The sequence below is a fragment of the Engraulis encrasicolus genome, chromosome 23 (genome assembly GCF_034702125.1).
Source record: "Engraulis encrasicolus isolate BLACKSEA-1 chromosome 23, IST_EnEncr_1.0, whole genome shotgun sequence".
Taxonomy (NCBI): domain Eukaryota; kingdom Metazoa; phylum Chordata; class Actinopteri; order Clupeiformes; family Engraulidae; genus Engraulis; species Engraulis encrasicolus.
This window is the reverse complement of record NC_085879.1, coordinates 16247541-16271425: the sequence shown is the minus strand read 5'-3', so window position 1 is coordinate 16271425 and position 23885 is coordinate 16247541. Positions and strand designations below refer to the sequence as shown.

General features: G+C 42.9%; 2 protein-coding genes across 4 annotated transcripts in view; one reads left to right on the top strand and one right to left on the bottom strand.

Moving 5' to 3' along the window:
* Nucleotides 1–1973: 1973 nt before the first annotated feature.
* Nucleotides 1974–5112, top strand: tmem129 (transmembrane protein 129, E3 ubiquitin protein ligase). Of its 2 annotated transcripts, XM_063190329.1 has the most exons (5): nucleotides 1974–2070; nucleotides 2734–2858; nucleotides 2990–3464; nucleotides 3916–4075; nucleotides 4744–5112. In XM_063190329.1, exons 3-5 carry the CDS (start codon nucleotides 3004–3006, stop codon nucleotides 5011–5013), a joined length of 891 nt encoding a protein of 296 aa, XP_063046399.1. In that variant the 5' UTR covers nucleotides 1974–2070; nucleotides 2734–2858; nucleotides 2990–3003; the 3' UTR covers nucleotides 5014–5112. The 2 variants fall into 2 exon arrangements, with proteins under 2 accessions (XP_063046399.1, XP_063046398.1); XM_063190328.1 differs by lacking the exon at nucleotides 1974–2070 and having other exon boundaries at nucleotides 2632–2858.
* Nucleotides 5113–9826: 4714 nt separating this feature from the next.
* Nucleotides 9827–23885, bottom strand: part of LOC134439463 (ras-GEF domain-containing family member 1C-like) — a 44411-nt gene continuing 30352 nt past the window's right edge. For both annotated transcript variants that reach the window (XM_063189353.1, XM_063189352.1), the window contains exons 6-14: nucleotides 19732–19809; nucleotides 17645–17743; nucleotides 15988–16090; nucleotides 15727–15806; nucleotides 15296–15391; nucleotides 14342–14437; nucleotides 13237–13360; nucleotides 11730–11802; nucleotides 9827–11041 (exon numbers count right to left, since the gene is read on the bottom strand). In XM_063189353.1, the coding sequence (XP_063045423.1) occupies nucleotides 11017–11041; nucleotides 11730–11802; nucleotides 13237–13360; nucleotides 14342–14437; nucleotides 15296–15391; nucleotides 15727–15806; nucleotides 15988–16090; nucleotides 17645–17743; nucleotides 19732–19809 (774 nt within the window). In that variant the 3' untranslated portion in view covers nucleotides 9827–11016. The remainder of the gene's footprint in view (nucleotides 11042–11729; nucleotides 11803–13236; nucleotides 13361–14341; nucleotides 14438–15295; nucleotides 15392–15726; nucleotides 15807–15987; nucleotides 16091–17644; nucleotides 17744–19731; nucleotides 19810–23885) is intronic.

Below are 23885 nucleotides of genomic sequence, written 5' to 3'. Positions count from 1 at the left end.
CACAAAATTTGCTATTATTAAAAATTAAAAACTGTTTGCAATATGCGCACAACTTTTGCGACATGTATATCGCAAGCTGTGATATCACGATATCGATATATTTTCGATATATCGTGCAGCCCTAATACAGATTCCACCTCACTAGCATTGGGCCTTACTGTAGGGACATGCCAGAGGCGATAAAAGTGGCAAAAGCGCCAGAAGTAATTGAATTTACACGTGGCGAAAGCAGTGAAAGCTCAAAAATTGGTTCTCCAGGGTGTTAAAGGCGTTTTGGTTGGTCACTTTCCTTCCAATCTTGCGCTGCTTTTGCCGTCTTTGTTGTGTTCAATAGCCCATTCTTCAGATATATCTCAGATTTTTAGCACTTTTACAGCCTTTGTTTTTGTTCCTTAATTCGATTTTTCTTGTGTTCTATTGCCATAGGAGTTCTTTGACCACAGCAGGATGGTAGAGCACCTGGTGCAGCAGCAGCAGCTGGCGGTGGGGCTGGAGAAGAAGCTGACCAAAGAGACGGAGACCTTGAACGCCAAATATCTCAGGGAAAGAGAGATCATGCAGAAGACTGCCATGAAAAAGAGAGAGGAGCTGCTGAGGAAACTGTTGAAGGAAGCAGAAAAGAAGAAGAGAAGGAGTGAGGAGAAGCAGAGGAAGGAGGCAGACAAGCTCGCAAAACACCAAAAGAAAGAGGCTGAGAGATTTGTTAAGGAGGCAGCAAAAGTGGCCAAGAAGGCCGAAAAGGAGGCCAAGAAGGAGGCAGCCAGGGCCGAGAGGGCAGCAGCAGGAGGGAGCTCAGCATTCAACAGACTCCTCTGCTGCTTCAGGAGGAGGGCTGCTGCAGCCTCCTCCTGAGCTGTGCTCCCCTTCCCCTGTGTGTGTGTGTGTGTGTGAGAGAGTGTGTGCGTGCGTGCGTGCGTGCGTGCGTGTGTGTGTGTGTGTGTGTGTGTGTGTGTGCGTGCGTGTGTGTGTGTGTGTGTGTGTGTGTGTGTGTGTGTGTGTGTGTTTTCCCCTCCTTTCCTCCTGTCTGCCATCCCTGTAGCACATGCCCTGGCCCATGCTCTGCCTCATGCCCTGCCCCACATACCCAACCATCCAACAACCACCAACTTACTCGCTCAGAATCAGTCTGGAGTGGGGATCGGTGGTGGCTGAGGTTGATTCACTGACTTGGACACATCATCATTGTTTCCTGGAGTCACTGGGTGTTTCGGGTCTCACAACAGACACCCTCGACCAGGCGACCCGACCAGGGCTGATCAGACCCTGGCCTGAGTCCAAGTGGCATTCTACTCCCCCCACTTCTCTCCCCTCTTCACCCAGAGCCACCTAGATGCTATCTCAACAGCCTCTGCATTGCTCTTGATGGCCCTCTTGCGGTTGGCTCCTGTAATCCCCAGTGTGCCGCAAGCCTTGATCAGGGAATGGCTGGCAAATCCCCGGCTCCCCACCTCCACTGGCATGCATCTGGTCCTCCAGCCATTCCTTTGACAGTCCTCCACCAGCTCCTGATACTTCTCCCTCTTCCGCTCCTGTGCCTCCTCCATCCTATCCTCACATGGAACAGTCAGTTCAAGCATGACTAGTTGCCTTGTCGAGTCAGAGACCAGGATGATGTCTGCTCTCAATCTGGACTGGGTGATGTGTCGGTGGTATCTTCAGCTGCCTCTCCAGGTGTCATCACCCAGTCTCGGGCCGTGGAGAGCAAACCAGCGGAGCAGTTCTTTGTCGCCTTCTCTGGCTTCTGTCCTGCCTTCACAAAATGGATGGTCTTGGCTGTAGTTTGGGTGCATCGGCTGTCCTTGATCCCCTTGCTGATTGCCTCAGCTATGGAGTTGAAGACCTGGTCGTGTCTCCAACGATAGCGACCCTCACTCAGCGCCCTGGAGCAGCGGCTCAAGATGTACTCCAATGTCCCTGTCCATTCTACCCCAGGTGTACAAGTTAGATGGGCTCGGCAGGACATCGTATAGCTCCTGGATTAGAAACCTAATCCTCTCGGTGGTGGCTGAAGTTTTTCTCTCCACGTAGACAGGGCATCAAAGAAGCTCAAGGCCTCAAGAAAAAGGAGAGGTAAGGAGGTTAGATGTTGACTTGGGCCCTATGGTACTTTCCTGAGAGGAGTTGTGACATGACTACTGGAATTCAACAGGGTGTGGGGGAGTCAATTGTCCCAGGCCAAGCGAGATGGGGGCACCAGAATGAGAATACTTTAGAAACATTTTTTTGCTGATGCAATCCAGCCTGACATCACAACGATAATTATTTATTCTCTGCTTGTTTATACATTCCCTGAAGTAGCGGAGTTAGGTGCCTTGCTCTTAGGTGCTCTAAGGCCTACCACTCATGGTGGGATTTGAGTCTGTAACCTTCTGACCCGAAGGCCAACCTTCAAATCATTAGGCCACAGCTGCCCCCTATGGGTTGTCTGTTTCTGGTCTGGCAAAAGTTACAAGAAGAATCCAATTCTCTGAAGCCACTTTTGGGCACAACATTCTATGATCGGCCTATGGCACATTCTGTGATATTAGAGTGCATTGGGTCACAATGAACAATACTTTTATTGACATGTTTCCTTTGTAACCACTGGGACTTTTACTGTGAAACTTCCGTTCGAGACACAGGAAGTCCGCGTTGGCAACAGCTGATTGCAAGGATGGACTCTCCTGATATGACATTTACTTTGGCATATGTTGTCTTTGCTTTTTGCTTTGTATTTACGCCGAACGAGTTTAGGTCTGCGGGTTTTACAGTTCAGAATATCTTCTCATCATGGCTTGGAAGCGAAGATATCGGTTTCGTTCAGTATCACATCAGGAGAACAACCTTAACCCTGCTTATACATTGCGCTCTCCCCTTTGGTAAGTTGGACTGTACACTATGTACTCTTATTTCAGAAATCATTTGAGTGACTAATGTTATTATTCATCTATTTTGTCTTCCTTGGTTTTAGTCAGAAAATAATGTGCGTCATCTCTTTCCGTCTTGCCAGGGTACTATTTGGGAATGAGCATAGCCGCACCAGACAAAAATCTGATGTATATTCACCTGGCAAGCGATGGATGGCAGTTGTACTTCACCGTAACTCTCGCAACATTTCTCACGAGCTGCGTCGTGGCTCTCTACTGGTCTGTCAAGAAATGGGAAAACCACCCCATATCCAAAACCCTCGCCGCCCATGCGCTGGCGCGGTCGAGCTGGAGAGCTGTCGCATCCTCCGTCAACACGGAGTTCCGACGCATCGACAAGTTCGCCACAGGCGCGCCCGGTGCCAGAGTTATTGTGACGGATACGTGGATCATGAAGGTCACCACCTATAACATGCACGTGGCATTACAACAGGACACACACCTGACTGTCACAGAGTCCAAGCAGCACGACCTGTCTCCCGAGTCTGGCACCCCTGTGCAGATCTTGACACTCCGGGTGGCGAGCATCAACCCCATTGTCAAGCCCTTTGACTTCAGGTCAGTGCAATGGTTTCAGACAATTGTCCAACACAACAGCTTCCCAGTGCTTTTGCTGTGCATGATGTTGTAATGAGCACTTGTTTATTACACAGTTGTCATCATATCACCACAATAGAATAGAATAGACCTATAAGTAATGTAGGCTACTGATGTATTGCACTTGTGCTGCACTAATTTAGGTATTGAACAAGGAGAATATCAAATTTTGTACTGCTGTAGTAGACTACTACTACTGTTACTATATGCCTACTATACTACTGTTCCATACCTAGATCATAGTGCAATACAAGTGTATCAGTAAATTTATCGAGGCATTGGTGACAGCAGGTGTGCCAACATACTTCCCTGGTTAAGTTTGAGAATAAAGAACTTTGCAAACAAATTCTTAACAAGACGATTCGCTGTCACCTGTCTGACCTGATTCTGACTTTGACCTGCCTGTTTCCAGATTGAACTCCACCGAGTACACCGAGCTAAGAGACAAACTACAGGCTCCTGTGAGGAACGCGGCCAATGTGGTGATCCACCTCACCATGAGCGAACTCTTCCTGGAGACCTTCAAGTCTTTTGTGGAGCTGAACCAAGTCTATGAACGCATCAGTGGACAGGTCAGAACATTGTATTGTATTTCAAAAACACACCTGAATATAATAACTCGAACACACTAGACACTTAAATTACTGAGAATACTGAAATATTGGCGTGGTTCTTTATATGTGATATTTATACGTGATATGGCTTGTGATATGCTTTTTAATGTCTCGATACTTGGCTCAAAGGGAGCCGTGCATTTGATGGCAATATGAATACACAATTGAAGAATTAGAATTCTTGAAAAACGAACACTAAGCCATCCTTCAGGGTTTTAAACCTCTCCGGGGGGCCATTTAGCGTTTAGTACACAGTAATAGTAATTTGGAAACATTGGCATCAAAATTAAAGTCTCATTGAGTGTGTTAATATGCAGTTCAGCATCCCGACGAATATGATCGGGATATTAAAATATCAGGGTATTGAGACATGGAAACGTCTTATCCCGGATACGAGGCTTCCCATAGAATGTTGTCGCTGGTATCCAGGCTACACGCATTTGAAGAGAATTCTATAACGTCCAAGAATGTAGACCGGGATATGACACTCAGTATTCATATAAACACACCTTATCCCGAATTTGTTCATAACCGGATAAGCCTCATATTCGGGATACCGAACTGCATATAAACGCACTCATTGTTTTTTCTGTTCTGTTCTGTTCTGTTCTGTTCTGATTGGGCAGGATCTTGAGCCGTGCATCGGCTGCATGCAGGAGACGGCCAACATCAAGCTGCTCCGCCTCTGCCACGGAGATGCAGCAGGAGGAGGAGGAGAGGGGGACGGGGAGTGCCAGCAGTGCTACTGCCGCCCCATGTGGTGCCTGACCTGCATGGGCAAGTGGTTCGCCAGCCGGCAGGACCAGCAGCGGCCGGAGACCTGGCTGGGCAGCCGGGTACCCTGCCCCACATGCCGGGCCAAGTTCTGCATCCTGGACGTATGCATGGCCCGCTAAATTGTGACAATGCTGGGAACTCTGGACATTCGGACATCACCACATATGGTACCGTCTAAGACCGGGAGGTTGGATCACCCGCTGAGTATGGATCGCCGCTGAGATGCCCGACATACAAAAAAAAAAAAATTTGAAGTTAAATGTTTGACTGAAAATATGGCCATTTGAACAAGGATAGAAGTGTGCAGATATTTCACTTCAAAATGGACATCACCACTCCGAGTAGAATGAGGTAATGATAACAACCCTTTGAGAGTGTTGCGTCTTCGGAAGGAAAATTTACTTTAAAAAAAAAATCCTGCGCTACTTGCAGGTCCAAGTTCTGCATCCTGGATATCTGGGTATTTGTTCAAAGTTTTAATAGCCAATCTTTCAGAGAAGCTTCACAATTAAACATTGAACATTTATCTAAGTTTGCACACATTTTACTTCTAAATAGACCTCACCTGTTCCCACGCCAGAGGGAATAACCTCGATAAGAGTCTTACCTCTTGAGAAAGAAATTTGACTTTTGAGCACTATCTACTGAGGACTCTCCGTTTTGGAGATGTCCATGGCCTAACTTAAACAACTCTTGCACAGACATTACCCATTCTGCAGGCAAGATTCAATTCACGTCTGTGACTTAGACGTGGTGATGTAAATATTGTTTGAGGAATGAATGGACAACGTGTGGGAGTTTCAGTTCCCCACTTTCCCCCCTGAGTGTTCTGGGGGCTTCCTAGATTTTTTCCTAGTTTTACCTCTGACATGTCATACCTCATGACATATTTTTGACGGCTGTGTGTGGTTGGGTTGCCATACTAAAGAAATTCCAAAAAGGAGGAACATTAAAGACTTTGGAAAAGGAAACAAAGTAAATCATCTCTGGACTGTCTTTGTTGTGTTTACTGCCTGCGCTGTAGCAGGGAGTTTATCCTTGAGGGCTCATTACCTTGTATTTCCAGCAAAAAAAAAAAAAAGATGTACCTAGTACGTGCCTTCGATCAGTATGCCTTGTTTTTCTTTTTCTTTTTTTTCAGTCAGCTTCATGTGCAAAAATGTCACGTAATGGTTATGGGGTGACCGCAGACTACTTTCTCGTAGTCAACAAATGCTGACTCATTAGTCCATACAAATGGAGCCAGTGACACTTGAAACGTAAAAGTGTGTGTGTGTGTGTGTGCGTGTGTGTGTGTGTGTGTGTGTGTGTGTGTGTGTGTGTGTGTGTGTGTGTGTGCGTGTGTGTGCGCGCACTGGCTTTGGTGTACACAGTAATAACGTGCCAACACAGGTGGTTGTGTGCCAGGCTATTCGACATACTGTATTAATTTGTAAACACCAAGGTTGCAACCTTGATCGAATCCAACCTTTTTGGTTTTGTATTTTAATAATTTCCTTGATGAAAGAGTAGCTAACATCATTAGACCTGTCTTCCAATGGGATGAAACTCTTCTACTCTGCTATGAGGTTCAGAGCTGTGGTTGTGAACATAACAGATGGATGAGTTGACTGTCTGTTCTTGCCTTTTATTCTTATACACAATGTGCAAGAGTGGAGCAAAAGGAAAAGAATGGCACATTATTCTCCATAAAACAGTGGATAGAAATTCAACTCGTTTCATTTGAGATCTCAGTGTCGTTCTAGTTTTGTTTGCCTGTTTAAACTGTGCCACAGGTGACACAGATTTGACACACCTTTTTTTTGCACACGTTGCCAAATGTGTTTGTTTTCCCCCACAATAAATGCATTGTGAATGTTTGGAGAACTGACAGCACAGTAGATTCCAAAAATGTAGAGCTCAGGGAATTGTTATTTGTTCTCTGTTTAATTCTACTTCATCTGCCCCCTGGCCTGTATCATCTCTACATAATAAAAAATGTTGTTGAATTTATGGTAAATGTTTTTGCTTCATTTCTTGGTTTTCTTACTTTTCTTTCTCACATTTTCTGGGTGCCCTGATGGACCATGTGACACCGTGTTATTTTAAATGTCCAGTGTGTAAAATATCCTCCCTTTCTTTCATCAGAAACAGAATCTGACAATGTTGGAAATATGAGATCAAAGTTGGGTTGCAGTAGCTTTGGAGTGCACGCACATTCAGGTACAACAGGTGCCGGAGTAAATGTGATCAAGCAAAAAGAAAGTCCGCACACTGTTGCTGCTCCCAGTTCATTACACACAACGTTTCGACCAGTCTGGTCTTTGTCAGTTGTAGGTCACCTAACACCTACAACTACGTACTCACCTACACTTGACGAAGACCAGACTGGTCGAAGCGTTGTGTATAATAAACTGGGAGCAGCAACAGTGTGAGGACCGTCTTCTTTTTCTGCGTTATCAAAGTTGGGTTGCACATTGCAAAAAGACTCAATGTTTATAAGAAAGAGCTTTTATGTATTTTAAAAGAAAGAGCAGAGCTCAATACTCTCTGTACTCGCATAGCTTGCAATTTGAACAAGCTTATATAATTAAACATATAATTTAAAATGCCAATGTCACCAGTGATAATCAACCTTATCAACTTAATCACACAGAAGAGGACACAGCATCTGATACAGTCCAACCAATTTATTTCAAAGAACAGGTTCAATATCAAGTCTACTGTACAAAGCAGGGAGAATACAAAGAAAACCAAACACAAAAAGATATTAAGCAGGTCAAATACTGTTAAAACACAGCAAAAGAAGCACGAAAACAAAAGCACAGATGAGGGGTAAGGGGGAGAATTACTATAGTTTTGTTGTTGTTTACGTATGATCTGTGCAAATTCTGTCAACATCTCGAAGTAGCCCCCAAAAGAATTGTAATGAAACCCTGTCAAAAGCAGATCTACATAATGCCTACGGAAAATACTTTTATTTGATGAGGTAAATGTAGAATTCGCTTACACAAAAAAGAGGTACCTGCCTCAATAAACCAAAGTGTAGCAGTTGCAGTAAATGTGGCAAATCTACCAATATTTGTTTGACTTACATCGTGATAACTGTTTCATGATCAGAGGGATTGCCCATGACTTGGAGGCTATACAGTAAAGCATGAGGAAGCCAGCATCAACTTCTATGATCAGTTTGACCAGAGATGTGCAAGAGGACTCAAGAACTACACTCTTGTGACAGCTCCAAATTGTTGTGATGTTCTGACAATAGGTACAGTAAGCACAAAACATATATAAGTTGTAGGCCTCAGAGGATGTTACCCGCTTTTGTCCCGTTTCTGTGTTCCCATAATGGCATCATAAAGATTTATTCTGATATGCTTCTCGCTTCTTAGAAATGGGCGAATGGGGGTAATGTATGCTGTTTTCATGCTGCTGTAAGAAAAGACAACATTTTGAAGTGGCGGCCTTTGTTGGCACCTGGTGCTGTTCTAAGTGGCAGTCTATGCAGAATGTCCAGTTAACCAAAGTTCAACAAAACACTGTTCATGTAGTAACCAACAGTTGAGGGTGCAAGTCAAATTCCTTTCTCACTTCCTTTCCTGTAGCTTCTGGCCTCAGTGTTGCTCTCCACCTCTGTGGTGAATGCAGTGAAGTCTCCCTGCTGTCAACCAGGACAGGGGAACTTTTGGGACGGCTTTCATCGATTCAACATTCTGATTGCAAATGAGAGAATAGCCTTTGAATTGTGTTTTTACAAGATATTGAACAAAAACATTCGGTCATCAATGACAATCATGCCTTGCGTCACAAGACCAGAGGTCACAGGAGACGATGGAATAGAAGGAAGTCATTTGACTTGCACCCTTGGTTTATAGGAGTTAGTCGGGCCAGTGTGCCAGCACCGTAAGTTGGAGTTAGTATGTTGCCAGTTCTCTTTTCTCAACCACAATACACTGAATGGCAGAAAGAAAATGTATACACTTCACAAATGGAACGATTTTATCTAGGCATGGTGTCATGGCTTCACAACAGCACACACAACATGTGCTTAAATCAACATTGAAAAATATCACTTAAATATTTACTTTAATTACCCTGACAGAAAAAAGCACCCTCCGCCCCCAAAACAAATCTTGTAACAAATGTCATATTTACAGAAGGGTATGGAAAACAAACCTTAGTCTTACAAGCACGCCATGGCCAGGGAGTCAAAAGAGCTTATAGGCAAATGATATGTGAGTCACATGATAATAGGCCGCATGTCTCTCAGAACGAAACTGAGAAAATCACCAATTGACATGTTTTTTTTGTGATTTTACTTTTCTGGCAGCAAGTGGAGGTCTTGAAGAAGCTACTCAGTTCACTGTAAAACAGTATTGATTTGTCTAAAAACGTTTTATCTTTAAAAAGGGCAAGCATCATGTCTCCTCCCGGCAAGAAAAACTTGCAGAGCTGAATTCTCTGAATTCCGAAAGTGAACACATTCAAAAGGCCACGAATTCTTCAGATATTGACAGGTGTCCATGTGTAAGGTATCATTGTAAAGCTTATGATCTAAGCACTCTCTGGATTTATGATTATCTCAATATCTCCTGGGACTACTTTGCGGCCTGTTTTCATGTGATGGGTCACATATGGTGGCATATAGAGGAAAACAAAACTCAGTAGGGAATGCACAAAAATCCACAATGATCAATTGAGCTAGTAGTACAAAAAAATCAATCACACTTTACAAAAAGGCTTCATAATGTCGTCATCATCATCATGTGTTGAGTTCTACTGCAAAGGCCAAAGGCGAATTTGCGAATTTTTCAAGTACAACCATAATGCCCACCAAAACGAAAAATCGACATCACATCTTACCTGTCCGGAAAGAACACACACACACACACACACACACACACACACACACACACACACACACACACACACACACACACACACACACACTTCAGCAAAATAACAGAACAAAAGGAACGAACCAATACAAATAAAACATTTAAAAACTCATCTGTTATCACAGAATCATGAACATGGTAAACAACTGAATATCAGTCGAGAAGGACAACCCCTGTGTCATAGGACATTTGGCAGGATGTCAAATACACTCTGTACACACACAAACAAGTTTTTTCTTCATTTGATTGTTCTCATTTCTAGAATTAAGAAAGATAAACATGACAAAAATAATGCACACAAGAGCATGAGGGATACCGCATCAGCTGTCTTTTTCTTATGTAAACGGAGAGAATGTGTATTATCTGTTTCAGTAACGCAAGTAAGGTAGCATTGTGGTCTTTTCATGTTTAGTATAATTATAGTTTAGTTTTTTTAAATGTCATCTTTATGGCTCACATGTCCAGTTCAGAGACTTAATGTACAGATAGTTAATACAGTAGAAAACACGCACGCACACACAAACACAACTACTCAAGCACACATTCCAAATATGCACGCACGCGTACACACATACACACACACACACACGCATACACACACACACACGCACACACACACACACTTGGCCTTTGTCACAGGTATGTGCACATCTATCATGACACTAAAGCACATCATCGTCCCCAGGCAATATTATGGGCAAGCCAGCGCCCCTTGACAATACTTTAAGAACATTGATATACAGGATTAGAGTACTTAAAAAAAAAAAAACGTAAAAATAACAAAATGTAACACGTCATATTTGAAGTACAATAAACAGGTTTTCAAAGTTGTATGTTCCCTGTGACTACATTTCTTTTTCGTATATCAAGAATTCTCAGAAGAACAACTCGTGGAAAGATACAAACATACAGTAGACATACACCCCATACGCACAGAGCGCTCCCCCACAATGCATTTCAAATACTTCAAATTACAACAGTTCACTCAAGCCTAGGATGGTTCACTGTTTCTGTTTTTTACATGTCAATGCTTGCGACGACAATGATGATGATGATGATGAGTAAGTTGATGAATCCTGTTCATCATTTTTTCTGATTCAAAGTTCATTGTGTTCTTTCTCTCCACGTGTATAAATACAGTATGTCTAAGAGCCAGCCTTAGTTCCTTCACAGTCTCCGCTAGTGCAATAAATTACCTCTCATCAATTCAGACATGAAAAGCTAGCTGCCGATGGAAGGGCTGTCTCAGGTCTTCCCAAGGATGGAGGACCTGTGGGGGACATGGGGAAATTTGAAAATTAGGCTACATTTTGCCGATGCACACACACGCACACACGCAAGTACGCACGCACACACACACGCGCAGCCATAGAGACTGCTCCCAACATACAGTACATGTAAATACATGCAAACGGAGCCTGCCAGGGGGATGGGGACGTATGAAAGTAATAAGTAGCAGATATACAGTATACTATAGGCTTTTTTCCACATATAACCCAGCTGTGCCATGCCGTGTCGTGTCGAGCTGAGTGGTACTGTTAAGCCAGACTGGTTTGGGTTTCCATTACAAACCGTGTTACCCGGAGTATGGTTGGAGTTACATTTTTGGTGTTGTCACATAGAATTTATTAACGTAGGCTAGTTGACCGGCTAGTAGGCCGACAGATATCTCATCTATCGAAGTAGGATATAGTTTCAGTGACACAATATTTGAATACTACAATGTTGATTTCTGCCTTCGATTTTAATATCGGTATCAGTAATATCAGTAATACAATGTCAAATTAAAGAACATTTCAAGAGAGTTGATCTGGTGGCCGCCATGATTATTTTTTGATTCACCGGTGAGGACGAGCTGATGCACAAGATTCTGGGTAGTAAGCTTGAAATACCCGCTAAGCCGACTGTGTTGTGCCATACCTGACGGGCAGTAGAGGGCACACCTAGTGATATCTCACCTGAGTGATTTCCAGCGGTCCTTCTCCACCTGGTTCTCTGGGCTCTCACTCTCATACGAGGCCAAGTAAAGCCCTGCAAATAAATGAACAAGAACCATGTATGTTAATAAACAAGGTAAACAAAACACAGACAGCAAAATAGAGAGAAAGAGAGACGGAGTGCAAAGAGAAAAGAGCAATCTGTGGTATGCTGTCTACACTTGTTCTGCAAGTTTACTTGTTTTTTGGGGGGGCTTATACTGTTTTTTAGGCTTTGCCTGTGGACAGAACAGTCAGAGAGAGTGACAGGAAATGAGTGGGAGAGAGAGGGGAATGATCAGGAAATTACTTCTGGTCGGAATCGAACCAAGGTCCCCTGTTTAATGATACAGTGTCTTAGCCCACTAAGCCACTGCACCCCCAAGTTTACTTGTTTTACAAGTTTAAACTTTTTTGGAGCGGCTGTCTTTATTTCAGTGGTTCTCAACCTTATTTGAATAAACACCCTCTGGGCCTCATCATAAGCCTGCCAACGGACCCCCTTAGCATTAAAAAAAATAAAATGGACTAATGCCTCTCCAATACCCTCTAGGGGGCTGTAGAGACCCTGTTGAGAAACACTACTTTATTTACGGTTTAAATATTACAACAGTGCAATAGGCTTAATTCTGATGATGATTCGGGGATGGTATTCAAATCCGATGATCATTTCCCCCAAATTTGGTACGCACAGCAAGCCAATTGTTCTTTTCAACAAATGCAGAAGCGTCACAGGAGTTGTATGGAAATGAATAGCCACCAGTAGAGAGTAAAAATAATGAACTGTTAAATATTGCAACAGTGTAAAGAGTGGCTTAGTGTTTGTGATGATGTTGCAGAATTGGGATCGGATTATTGTGTGATTATTTCCAAATTGGGCCACACATTAAGTCAGTTGTGTAAACACGCACGCACGCACGCACGCACGCACAGACGCACGCATGCACGCACGCACGCACGCACGCACGCACGCACGCAGCGTGATATTTCTGAATCTGCCACACGCTAAGCTAGTTCTGTACATTCGAAATACATAGCAAGAATCACAAGAAATAGATGTAGCGCCTTCACTGAAGGTGGATGCGGTGTACAGATAATGTGGGATTCTATTCTATAGTGTGGGGAACTATACTCTACTCTACTATAGTACGTAATGTCTTTGTTAAAGATGGACGCGGTGTATAAGTCAGAATACTCCACTCTTGCTACACTGTAGAAAATGTGAGTTAATATTCCAGAATAAATGTATGTCTCCAGATAGAGTATTTACAACACCACTCCTGCTATACTCTATACTGTAGGTCTACTGTAATTATCTTCAACTACTCTAGTGTACTCTACTTTATTCTACTCTACTACTCTACAGTACGTACTGTCTTCGTTAAAGACGGGTGCTGTGTGTAGGTAGTGAACGTTGCGCCTCTCCTGTTGCATTCTATACTATGCTCCTCTCTGTGCTTTACTTTACTGTAGTATGTGGCCTACGTACCGTCTTCGTTGAAGATGGGAGCGGTGTGCAGGTAGTGGAGGATGCTCCTGTCCTGCTCGAAGGGACACTCCATCTGCTTCCAGGCCATGAACTCTCCCACCTGTCTCGCCAGCTCCACAAATTTCTACACACAAAGAAGAGCACACATGTATAATGCAACAATGAAAAAGCAGCCACTGCATTATAGAGTATACATTTGATTAGAGTCTTCATCATGCCATGAGGATGTTCAGTTTCACACCACACCAGCCAATTAATCCAAATACAGGCTTTGTCAGATCTTTTTGTGACGCATGAGAGAGGTTCCATTGGCCCATTGTTTCCAGGTTCTATTATTGCAAGGGGGAGGGGGGGGGATCCCCCTTTAGGCAGACCTAGGCAGACCTAAGGACTGTTCTATTCAATGCTAGTATTATGACACGCCCCTTTAGGCAGACCGGAACCTGGTCACATTAGGTGCCCATAGCAACCCAATACATTGGCATATCTCTATACTTAAAGAATGTCTGTCTCACATACAGCACATACATACCGTACATACAGGCACCATTTACGTACATTCACATACATTATACGCATATACTCCCCGCCTCCACATGAACCCCATAGTTGCATCAACTCCCCTCGTTTTACCCACAATGAATGCACGCAAGTCCCTTTACATTCATGCATCTAACAATGCAATCTAACAAGCAGTTTTAACAGGTAGTTTGTGCACCATGCATGGCAAGGTTCTGGGAAAAAAAAACAAGAGCACTGTCAGCCCAGCTTCACACATTTCTGCATACAATTATCATGCATCAATTCAAGCAACGTATAATTGCACACAAAAACGCCGTTCACCTGAATGTGTCACATTCAGGCATGCTCAAATTACAGCAATCATCACAGAAAGGTCATGTTCATCCCATACCAGGGGGCAGGGCAAAAACATCAGCCCACATCCAGTCAGAAAAAAGTCACAACAAAACACCATTTCCCACAGGCTTTCAAGATCTGGCAGGGTTGAACCGCCATAGCCCATGAAAGTGAATTGAATTGAAAATGACTTGAATTACAAAAACAGAAAGAGTAACATTTTTTTTAAATCTGTGTGCTGCCTCACCTCAAAGTTGACGTGCCCATTGGGCAAACGATTGGCACAACTCTCATTCAAGAAGTAGATGTCTTTGATGAGGAGGCTGAAGAATGGAATCACAATCTAATGGATTGAATAAAATAGACCAGAAAACATTTAGTGACCATTTAGTGACCATTCATTAAAAATACACACAGCAGTACACACTTTCATTGAAATTATATTCCAGTTGCAGACAGAAGTGTTGTTAAGTCTGGTCTTGCCATGCCCTTGTTCTACATGGCGGAGACGTTGAGAAATGTTTACTGGAGGGAAGGGTTAACCCTGTTGAGACTTGAAATGTGTTTCCTATTTTGTTCAATTGAATTAATTCAGGAATTGAGGAATTATTAATGGTGGGAGGGGTGGACGTATTTGGTTTGAAATGAGTGCCCCCTGTCTCATTCCTCCCTCATTTGCAGATTATCTGGTCAACTACCCGTAAGAGTGGTTGTGGAGTATAGAGCAAGATGATTCATGTGGCTAAGAGCTTTCCAAGGGCTTAATGAAGGCAATAACAAGGCGCAGTACCCCAAAATGAGTCTTCCAGTGAGCCCACAATTTAACTAGCACACTTGATCACTGGTGCTATTGTGACTGGGCTTGAATATAATCAAAAGTGAAATGAATGTAATCACATTCAAGATCAAAGATCGATTAAATTGATTTTCATTTTATCTAACAATGTTAGTGTGATATTCTGCATTATTGGATGGTCTGCTACGTTTCGAGATGGTGGATCTACTGTACCTTAAGGAAGAAAAATCGCAACGCACTGATGAAGGCTTGATAGCCGAAACGCGTTTGCTTTTTGGACATGGTGGTAATATAAATAAATAATGAGACGCAGTTTTTTTCTTCCTTAAGTTGATCCATTTTAAAGACTTTCGTTTTTCCAAGAAGTTGAGCGCGTCCTTTGCCTAAACTTGAAATCTACTGTACCTTCTCATTGTTGCTGTGAGCTGTCCGGGACCTGTGTGCCGCTCCCCTCAGGGCTGTCCTGTAGTTGTAGAAGTTCCCTGTTGGGTCCATCTGATGCTGTTTGTGGAGGAATAACATTATAAGGACACAAATATAATATAATATATTGGAACAGTAAATTAACATTTTATAAAACATTGATACCTGAACTACAACATACCATAGATGAATTGGGCTTATTGATATTCCACCGATCATCTCACTCAATGCACTACTCTAAACAAGACATTCGATGACACCGGAAAAAAAAGACTCTGGATATCTCTGGACATATATAGATGATGTACACACTGGAATATATGTATAATATATAATATATATTTTTTTTTAAAGCCTTTTTAAGTGAAGTCATTAAATAGAAGTCTTTTGCATCTTAAATAGAAGTCATTTACCTCAAGTATGAAGAACTTTGCAGTTTTGGCTTTGGCCCAAGTCTTCTTGAGACGAGACACTGGACTCATGTTCATTCCAGCTAGATTAAAAATAGCACAAATGAATTACTTTAAAATGATGTTATCTATTATTTGATATCTACATGTTACTTTAAAATGATGTTATCTATTATTTGATATCTACATGTATGGTATCATTCTAGCAGAGACTGAGGGATCAGATATACAAATTTGTTCAAAGGAAGAACAAAAAGCACTCACATATGATGGCCATGAGGGAGTTAAAGTTCCCGATGTTGAAACACTCCCGAGCGACATCGATGAAGAATTCGATCACCAGAGCCCTCTGTTTCTTCTTAGGAGGCTGCAGGAGACAAATAGCGAGCAACACAAGATACACTTTTCACTACATGAGCAAAGATTCCAATGATATGGTACACTCATTGTTTAATGCATAATTTGATAGTTATGTTGTGTGTCATTTCTGCTAGTTGTGTTCTAAAGTTCCAAATTAACACCAGCCAACCAGTCAAATGCTGGTGAAATTTCAGTTTGGCTGGTAGAAAAGACCAACTGAATATCCACTTTGACCCATTAGTGTGTCTCTGGTTAGTAAGATTAACATCTACTGGCCATTTTGGCTGGTGAAGAAAAAAGTACATTTAGTGCCCTACAGGCAGGTGTACACATCTCTTGGCTGGTGAAGATTTACTTCAGCATCTGATTTCCAAATTGCCTGTGCAATTTGGCAGTTTCCACCCATGTTAATTTTCAGACTGCGCCAATTGAAACACCTGTGAGTCAAACTTGAAGTATTTTTTTCCATTAAAGTGATTAAGTGATTATCTCTCACTGACACTAAAAGCACACCATCTTAAAGAAACAGTCCACCTCATTTCAAGAAATTGCTCATATGTAATTAAGTCCCAGTAAAATATAATGCATAGGATTTTTGTCTGGTGTTTGCATTGCCTAGTTTAACAGTATAGCCAAATTAAGCGTAACAATGCACGTCTATGGGAGCAAACAAAACATCATCAAATGTACAACTACTCTAAAAAGAATGTAAAATTCACCAGAGTGCAAAACAGCTATTTAATCCCGTCCTGCGATCACTTGTGGCTTGATGCTAATTCCATTTACTTCCAGTGATTATGCTAAACTATGCTAATAATTCTGATACCAATTAATCTAAGTACTGAAAACACTGAGAAGAAAATGACATGCACATTCATGAATAATGCTTGGAAATACTGCAAATGTGCGAAAATCAAAAAAGGGTGGACTGTTCCTTTAAAGCTCACCATGCAAGCTTTGAAATTCAAATATTGTGTACAATACAACATCTTATCACTGGGAGAATTACGCTTTCATGGATAATAAGTGCATTCCTGTAAGCAATTCTCACCCCCCAGGAGGCAGGTGTGCCGTGTTTAAATTCATGAAGAATGAAGGCACAGTTTTGCGATGTGTGGGCATGAATTTTAAACGGCAAACTGTAATTTTCAAATCCAAAACAAGAGATTAGCAATGCAAAGAGGATGGGATGATTGTTTTGTCGACCCTTCCTCACTCTACAGGGGACCTGTCATATTCAACTACAGCAAACTTGTCTTCTAATACTATGGCACAAAACTGTCAACAGAGGGCATTATACACCAACTCATTTCGCATCTGGCACAGGGAAGTTGTGCCTGACTGCTGCGTACATTATCATTGTCTGTGTCAGTGATTCATAGAAAGAAAGAAAGAAAGAAAGAAAGAAAGAAAGAAAGAAAGAAAGAAAGAAAGAAAGAAAGAAAGAAAATCAAATGTTCACTATCCCGCAGAAAAAAATCTGCTGTACAAGATAGTCGGCATAGGTAGACAAATCAAAGAGGCGCTTCAAAATAAGAGTGTGGACAGGACTGCCCCTTACCATGCAGATCTCTGTGGCCACCAGGTAGCACAGCCGGTTGAACCAGCGCACATAGGCCTCAAGGTTAGAGGTGGAGCAGCTCTGTTCGCTGAAGCAAGGCTGTGGAGGGAGGGAGGGAGGTGGGGAGGGAGGGAGAGAGGGAAGGACACAGATGACAGGGTTAGTCCAGAGTAGAGATGCTCAGGGGTAGGGGAGGACAAGAGGAGACGGATTTTGAAACTGTAGAGTGAGACACACCTCATGTCTGAAAAGAATGTAGTCTTTCGACATCAAAGTCCTGCCATATATTTGGTGCAAGTATCTGAACCACCTGATTTTGTAAGATTCTCAAAGCACATTGGCCAAGAGGCCAGGTCGTACTAAAAGAGCATTCATGTTAGGGAAAAAATAATTCGTGTACAGGAATGAGAAGTCTATAGCAGTGAGAGGTTTGGTTATCCTGGCCAGAGGCGGGAGGAGGACAAAAGCAGATATGGACACCACAGTCCTGCCACATATTTTGTTGCAACAGCAACAACCTGAACCACACGATTTTTGTGAAATTCTCACCGCACATTAGGCAAGAAAGCTAATGAGCAAAGAGAATGTTAAGTGCACAGGAGTTTGTGTAGGCTACAGGAATGTGTACAGGAATAATGAGCCTGGTGGCTAGCGAAGCCAGTATGGCCACTTCACCAACAACTAAAGCCAAAAGCTACTGCCACGTGTCCCTCCATTGTTTACACAGGTATAGTCTACCGATCAGGAAGTGCTGCAGCTAGCGGTAATGAGTAGCTGTGTCGGTAAGGAGGAGGACGTCTGAAAGTAGCCAAGTGAGCTGTCTGTCTGGTAGGAAGGTGAGTAGGTCACGAGAGCACTAAGAGGCCTCTCTGTAATGAAAGCCTTTCAAGCTCCCCCACCTGAGCCAGCTGTAGACGGTGTGAAACATGCGGCAGCTTGTACGCGGATGATGTGACGCGTCCATTTCTGGAGGCTCTGTCTGTGAGGCTAGCCAGCTGAACTTAGTGTATGTAGGGTTATGTTATGAGCGTCTGCTGTTGGACACCTTAATTTCCTTCTGAATCAATAACACGTCTTCGCTCTACATCCGCGTGTCTACCGTACATTGGCAGCGTTGTCATCACAGGCCTAGTCATTTTATCGCCGTTTTAAAAAAAATGTATTATAACAAGGTTTCTATGACATTAGTGAGAGCCTAATGTCATAGATAAGAATTGATCATTCAAATTTTGGTGACAAGGTAATAATAGAGGCTCTGTATTAAGGCTTTAAAACATCAGTGTTATTCTTGCATCAGCATTGCAGTCCATCTTACAGCAAAATGCAGAATTATGAGATGGATTTTGCCTGGCACATTTCCAGACAGAGGTAATACGACCAAAATACATTCAATTGCTCCGTTACACTCACAGAATAGATTTGCTTTCCTACCACTAAATGACAAATGACTACATAACATCAACAATAAAGGTAAACAAATAAAAACACATATCAGCATCGGGTATCATCAACATCAGTCTTTGCCTCGTTGGCCTTGAAACAATGGTATCAGGCATCCAGAGTTCCATACAGAGCATTGTGCATCACTGCTATAAATAGGCCTCAGGAGGAACAAACAATAACCGTGACATGGTTTCTACTACAAGAGGACACAATTGTTGCTGAAGTACTATATCATATTCTTCTATTTTTAGCATGGATAATGAATATTTATGTCTTGAACTGAGACGGAGAAAAGTTATGGATAGTACCCATTCATTTCTGTCAAAATAAAACACTTTACTTTACTATGGTAGTGCACTACACTTATCAACATTATTGTGCACTTACACTCAGGCCCACTGAAGGTGGGGGGGACACATTACATTACATTGTATGCATGAAAGGGGGGTTGTTTTGCCCTGGACTCCATCAAGGCTGTCAGTGGCCCTGCTGACACTGTAAATACATAGCCCTAACCCTAACGATAACATGAAAACATACATTAAACATCATGTTGTTACACAATTTCTTACACTGCACTTAATTAATGTAAGAGAGAGTCAAATAAGTGTTGCCAAATAAGGTACTAATGAAGCACACTGTACCTGGGTGCTGGTGTCCAGGGGGTCTTTCTGTACAAAGGCTTGGACAAATTCTTCAGGCCCAATGTGACTCAGGTGCTCCTATACAGAAACAAACATTTTTATTAAAATTTCAGACGGAATTTCATGAAAATGGCTTTGAAACGCACATGTCTACAGTAAGCATTTAACACATCCTGCAGGCATCTTCTTTTTATATTTCACGCACGCACACACGCACACACGCACACACGCACCAGAGGCGATTCCTCCTTGAGTACAAGGGAGGCGCCGCCTCCTGTCCAAAATCACGGAGAATAGTATGTAAACTAATGCTTTACACGACTTAATAACATTGCTATTTCAAACCCAGCTCCATAGAAAATGCATGTGCTCAACTTAGAGATGAAACCAAAGATCCAAAGATCCCGAGGCTCGCACGAGTTTTTTTTTCCGCTCATGACAACGCAAGCGAGTCGAGTCTCAATGGACTTCAATGGCATGTGGGATTGTATGCTTTTTCAATGGAAAAATACTAAACGGTCATTGGCTATTGCCGTGAAATTTTTTTGATTTTGAGACTGAGCCTCACTGGGAGTGAATGGAGAAGAGAGAGGAGGGGGGAGGGACCGGAGACTGGAGCTCCGACTTGTGATTGGGTGAACCCCGTGTCAGTAGGCTACAGTAGTTGATTTCATTTCGAAATGCGGATATGTTATTAATTTGACTGAGAAGTTTCGTCGTGGTAACCAGTGGGGACGCTATTCATTGCGGTGTACTCCAGTTTTGTGTACATATTCTTGTAAACCTAGTGTTGCGAATAAAGTCTTAATAGTGGCACGTCCTTATCCTTTTTAATCTCCCAATTCAAAAGTTGAAGTTGCCTACTTTTCGTTAGGGCTAGCTTGCAAGAAAGCTAGAGAGCTATGCAAAATGCCAAGCATTGTGGATTAAATTCTGGCGAATTCCAGTCGTCCTTATGAGGAGAAAATGAATATCAAGGAGCAGAGCAGAGCACTGCCTAATATTGACTTGGTGAAAAAGGTAGGGAAGAACAACCGTTTCTTTTGAGCTTTCGTGGTGTCTGACCAACTGGTTAGAACTAACTGCCAAGTCCCGTGAGTGGCGACTGGCGAGTCCTTGTTTCCTACTGTGTTGGCAATGTCTGGTAAATAATTAAAGATTTTGCGACCTCTAGTGGTAGGCCTAAGTTAAGCCGTGCACCCAGTAATGAACAAAGACAACGAAGGCAAACTCAATCACATCATTATGTGGCGGAGGTAGGCCTAATGATAATAATAATAATAATGATAATAATAATAATAATAAAACATTTCCCTATGAATAGGCTACAAGGGGGATAATGATTAACAAATTTGTTTCAACAAGAGTCCTTTAGTGTGTGAGGCCATATGTGGCTCAGGACCAATGTAAGATGTGTGTCAAAATTGACACCCCCCCCCCCTTTTTTTTTGTGTTCTGGACATATTGTAATTGAACAGCCTCCCCTGTTTGACAGACTACCAGCCGCCACTGACATGCACGCACACAGACACACACACACACACATGCACACACACATGCACACACATGCACACAGACCTCCCTCTGAAATCACAGAAAGAGAAAGAGAGTTTACATAAACCCTCAATCCATCACTTAAGAATTCAAAGCAATTAAAGACATACTGTACAGTACATGTCTCAATTTGCCCATGTGTCTATGTAGTTTTCCATTCGCCATTTGCTGGTTACTGTAAGTGAATGAACTTGAGTGAACCTATCAATCTGTCTTCCTTTGTGCGTGTGCATGTGTGTGTACTTGTGTGCGTGTGTAAGTGTGTGTGTGTGTTTGGGATTGCGTGTTGCAAACTGCATCAATGGTTAATATTGCAAAGTGAATGAACTTGAGTGAACCCATATATCTCTCTTTCTGCATGTGCATGTGCATATGCGTGCGTGTGTGCGTGTGTGTGTGTGTTTCATGTCTATGTGCATGTGTGTGCATGTCATGTCTGTGTGCATATGCATGTTTGCATGTGTGTGTGTGTGTGTGTGTGTGTGTGTGTGTGTGTGTGTGTGTGTGTGTGTGTGTGTGTGTGTGTGTGTGTGTGTGTGCGTGTGTGTGCAGGCACATGAATATGTACGGTGTGTGTGTGTGTGTGTATGCGTGTGTGTGTGTCTGAGCGTGCAAGTGTGTATTCATTCGTGTGTGTTTGGGGTTGCGTGGCGTAAAACTGTCAGGTCACATTCCATCAGTGGCAGCTCACTCTCCGCTCCGTTCACTCTCTAGGCCTCGAGGGCAAATGGAGTGACTCTCTCTCGCTCTCTCTCCCTGGTATGATGTCACAGTCTCCACTGAGAGTGCACGGCACGCCTTACTCACTGACGGACACTCTCACACACAGAGGCACACGCATGTGTGCGCGCATACACACACACAAAAACAAAAACACATTGACGCACATCGATTGCAAGTCTTACTCACCAAAAGACTCTCTTTCACACACACACACACACACACACACTCTCTCTCTCTCTCTCTCTCTCTCTCTCTCTCTCTCTCTCTCTCTCTCTCTCTCTCTCTCTCTCTCTCTCTCTCTCTCTCTCTCTCTCACACACACACAAACACAAACGCACACGCACACGCACACACACACACACACACACACACAGACGCACAGAGATAGCGAGTCTTCCTGTCAATGCTCTCCAAACTCCAGTACAGTTAAACTAAACAAGTCAATATATTTATTGTTTATTGGGCCAGAGGTGGGCCCCGAACATTCAAACAAATTTCAAGTGGGTCCCAGTTTGGAAAAGGTTGGGATCCCCCGGTCTAGGAGATAGTAGAACAGACACCAAATGGAGAAAGATGTGATCTGAGGGGCTGCTACGTTAACACGGTAGTCAAGGTGTATGATAGTACATGTGAGTGTGTGTGACGGCGTGAGAGCAGCCAGTGAAGATCGACCACCTTAGCCTCTTACTGCAGGCGGGCTCATCGACGGGGCCATTCACTCCTTGCTGAAAACACTCAACTACATCATAACTGCAGTACTGTGACAATGCACAGAGTCTTAAGTAACTGATAAACACTTGGTCATTGCTATTTTGGTGACAATAAGGTTTTAAGAAATGCACATACACAGAAACACAGGCACAGGCGGACACAGTAAATGCTGCAGTCTTAATTCAGCACTTAGAGAATTCGATTTTCAAGTGTTGAATTAATACAATAACATTGACTGTGCAGAGCAGGCAGGTTTTCCACCTCATGACCAAGAGAGGACCACAACAACAACAGCCAAGTGATGAATACTGTGCCTACACTCTAATATCAGTCCTGTGATGACGGGAAGGGCAGGGGGGGACAATGGCTCAGAGAGAGAGAGGGGGTTGGTGGGCGGTTGCAGATTACATACTTATTGTGTCATTATTACATTTTAGGTATGGGGGGGGTAGTGCGTACTCTAGAGCAAAACAATCTTCCACACTACGGCCCTATTGAGAGAACCACAACACCACAACGCCACAAAAGAAAAAAATCCTCACCAGGATAAATATATCCTCTGATATCAGCGCAGTGACAGAAGGGAAGAGACAGGAGAGGACTCTTTTTTTAATTTGCAGCCTCTAACAGCATGCAGAATGCCTCATTAGATCTCAGCTCATGGGGAAGAGAACGAGTGTCTAATAAAACATCTCTGAGAATAGCTGGTAATGAAGTGAAGTCCACATTGGCAAGATATTTCAAGGTCCTGGGCGGTGGATAGGGATGTTTAACAACCTGATTTGATTCTGGTAGGATGAGGTTAGTAACTTAAATTCAAACACATCATTTAAAAACTTGAATGGCTGATGTTTTGTTGCTGCGTATACGTACATTGTTATTACATTACATTAAATTAGACTTAGCTGATGCTTTTTCCCAAAGCGACTCACAGCCAGTCTACAGTGTATTGGTTACAGTCCCTGGAGAAATGTGCCTTGCTCAAGCCATGGACCAAGGTGGGGAGAGGTAAGGGTGGGATTTGAACCTGCAACCCCCTGAATTTAAGTCCAACTCCCTAAGTGTTGGACCACAAACTTCACCGAGAACATTGTCACCTCATATGACCTCTGTCTCACTACGGCCATGTGTTGCACAAGGAGCATGTGGTGAAACTTACATAATTG

Coding starts and splice junctions, on each gene's coding strand:
- tmem129 (XM_063190328.1), top strand. CDS start 2,654: ATGGACTCTCCTGATATGACATTTACTTTGGCATATGTTGTCTTTGCT. Junction 2,859..2,989: donor ACATTGCGCTCTCCCCTTTG/GTAAGTTGGACT, acceptor CCGTCTTGCCAG/GGTACTATTTGGGAATGAGC. Junction 3,465..3,915: donor GTCAAGCCCTTTGACTTCAG/GTCAGTGCAATG, acceptor GCCTGTTTCCAG/ATTGAACTCCACCGAGTACA.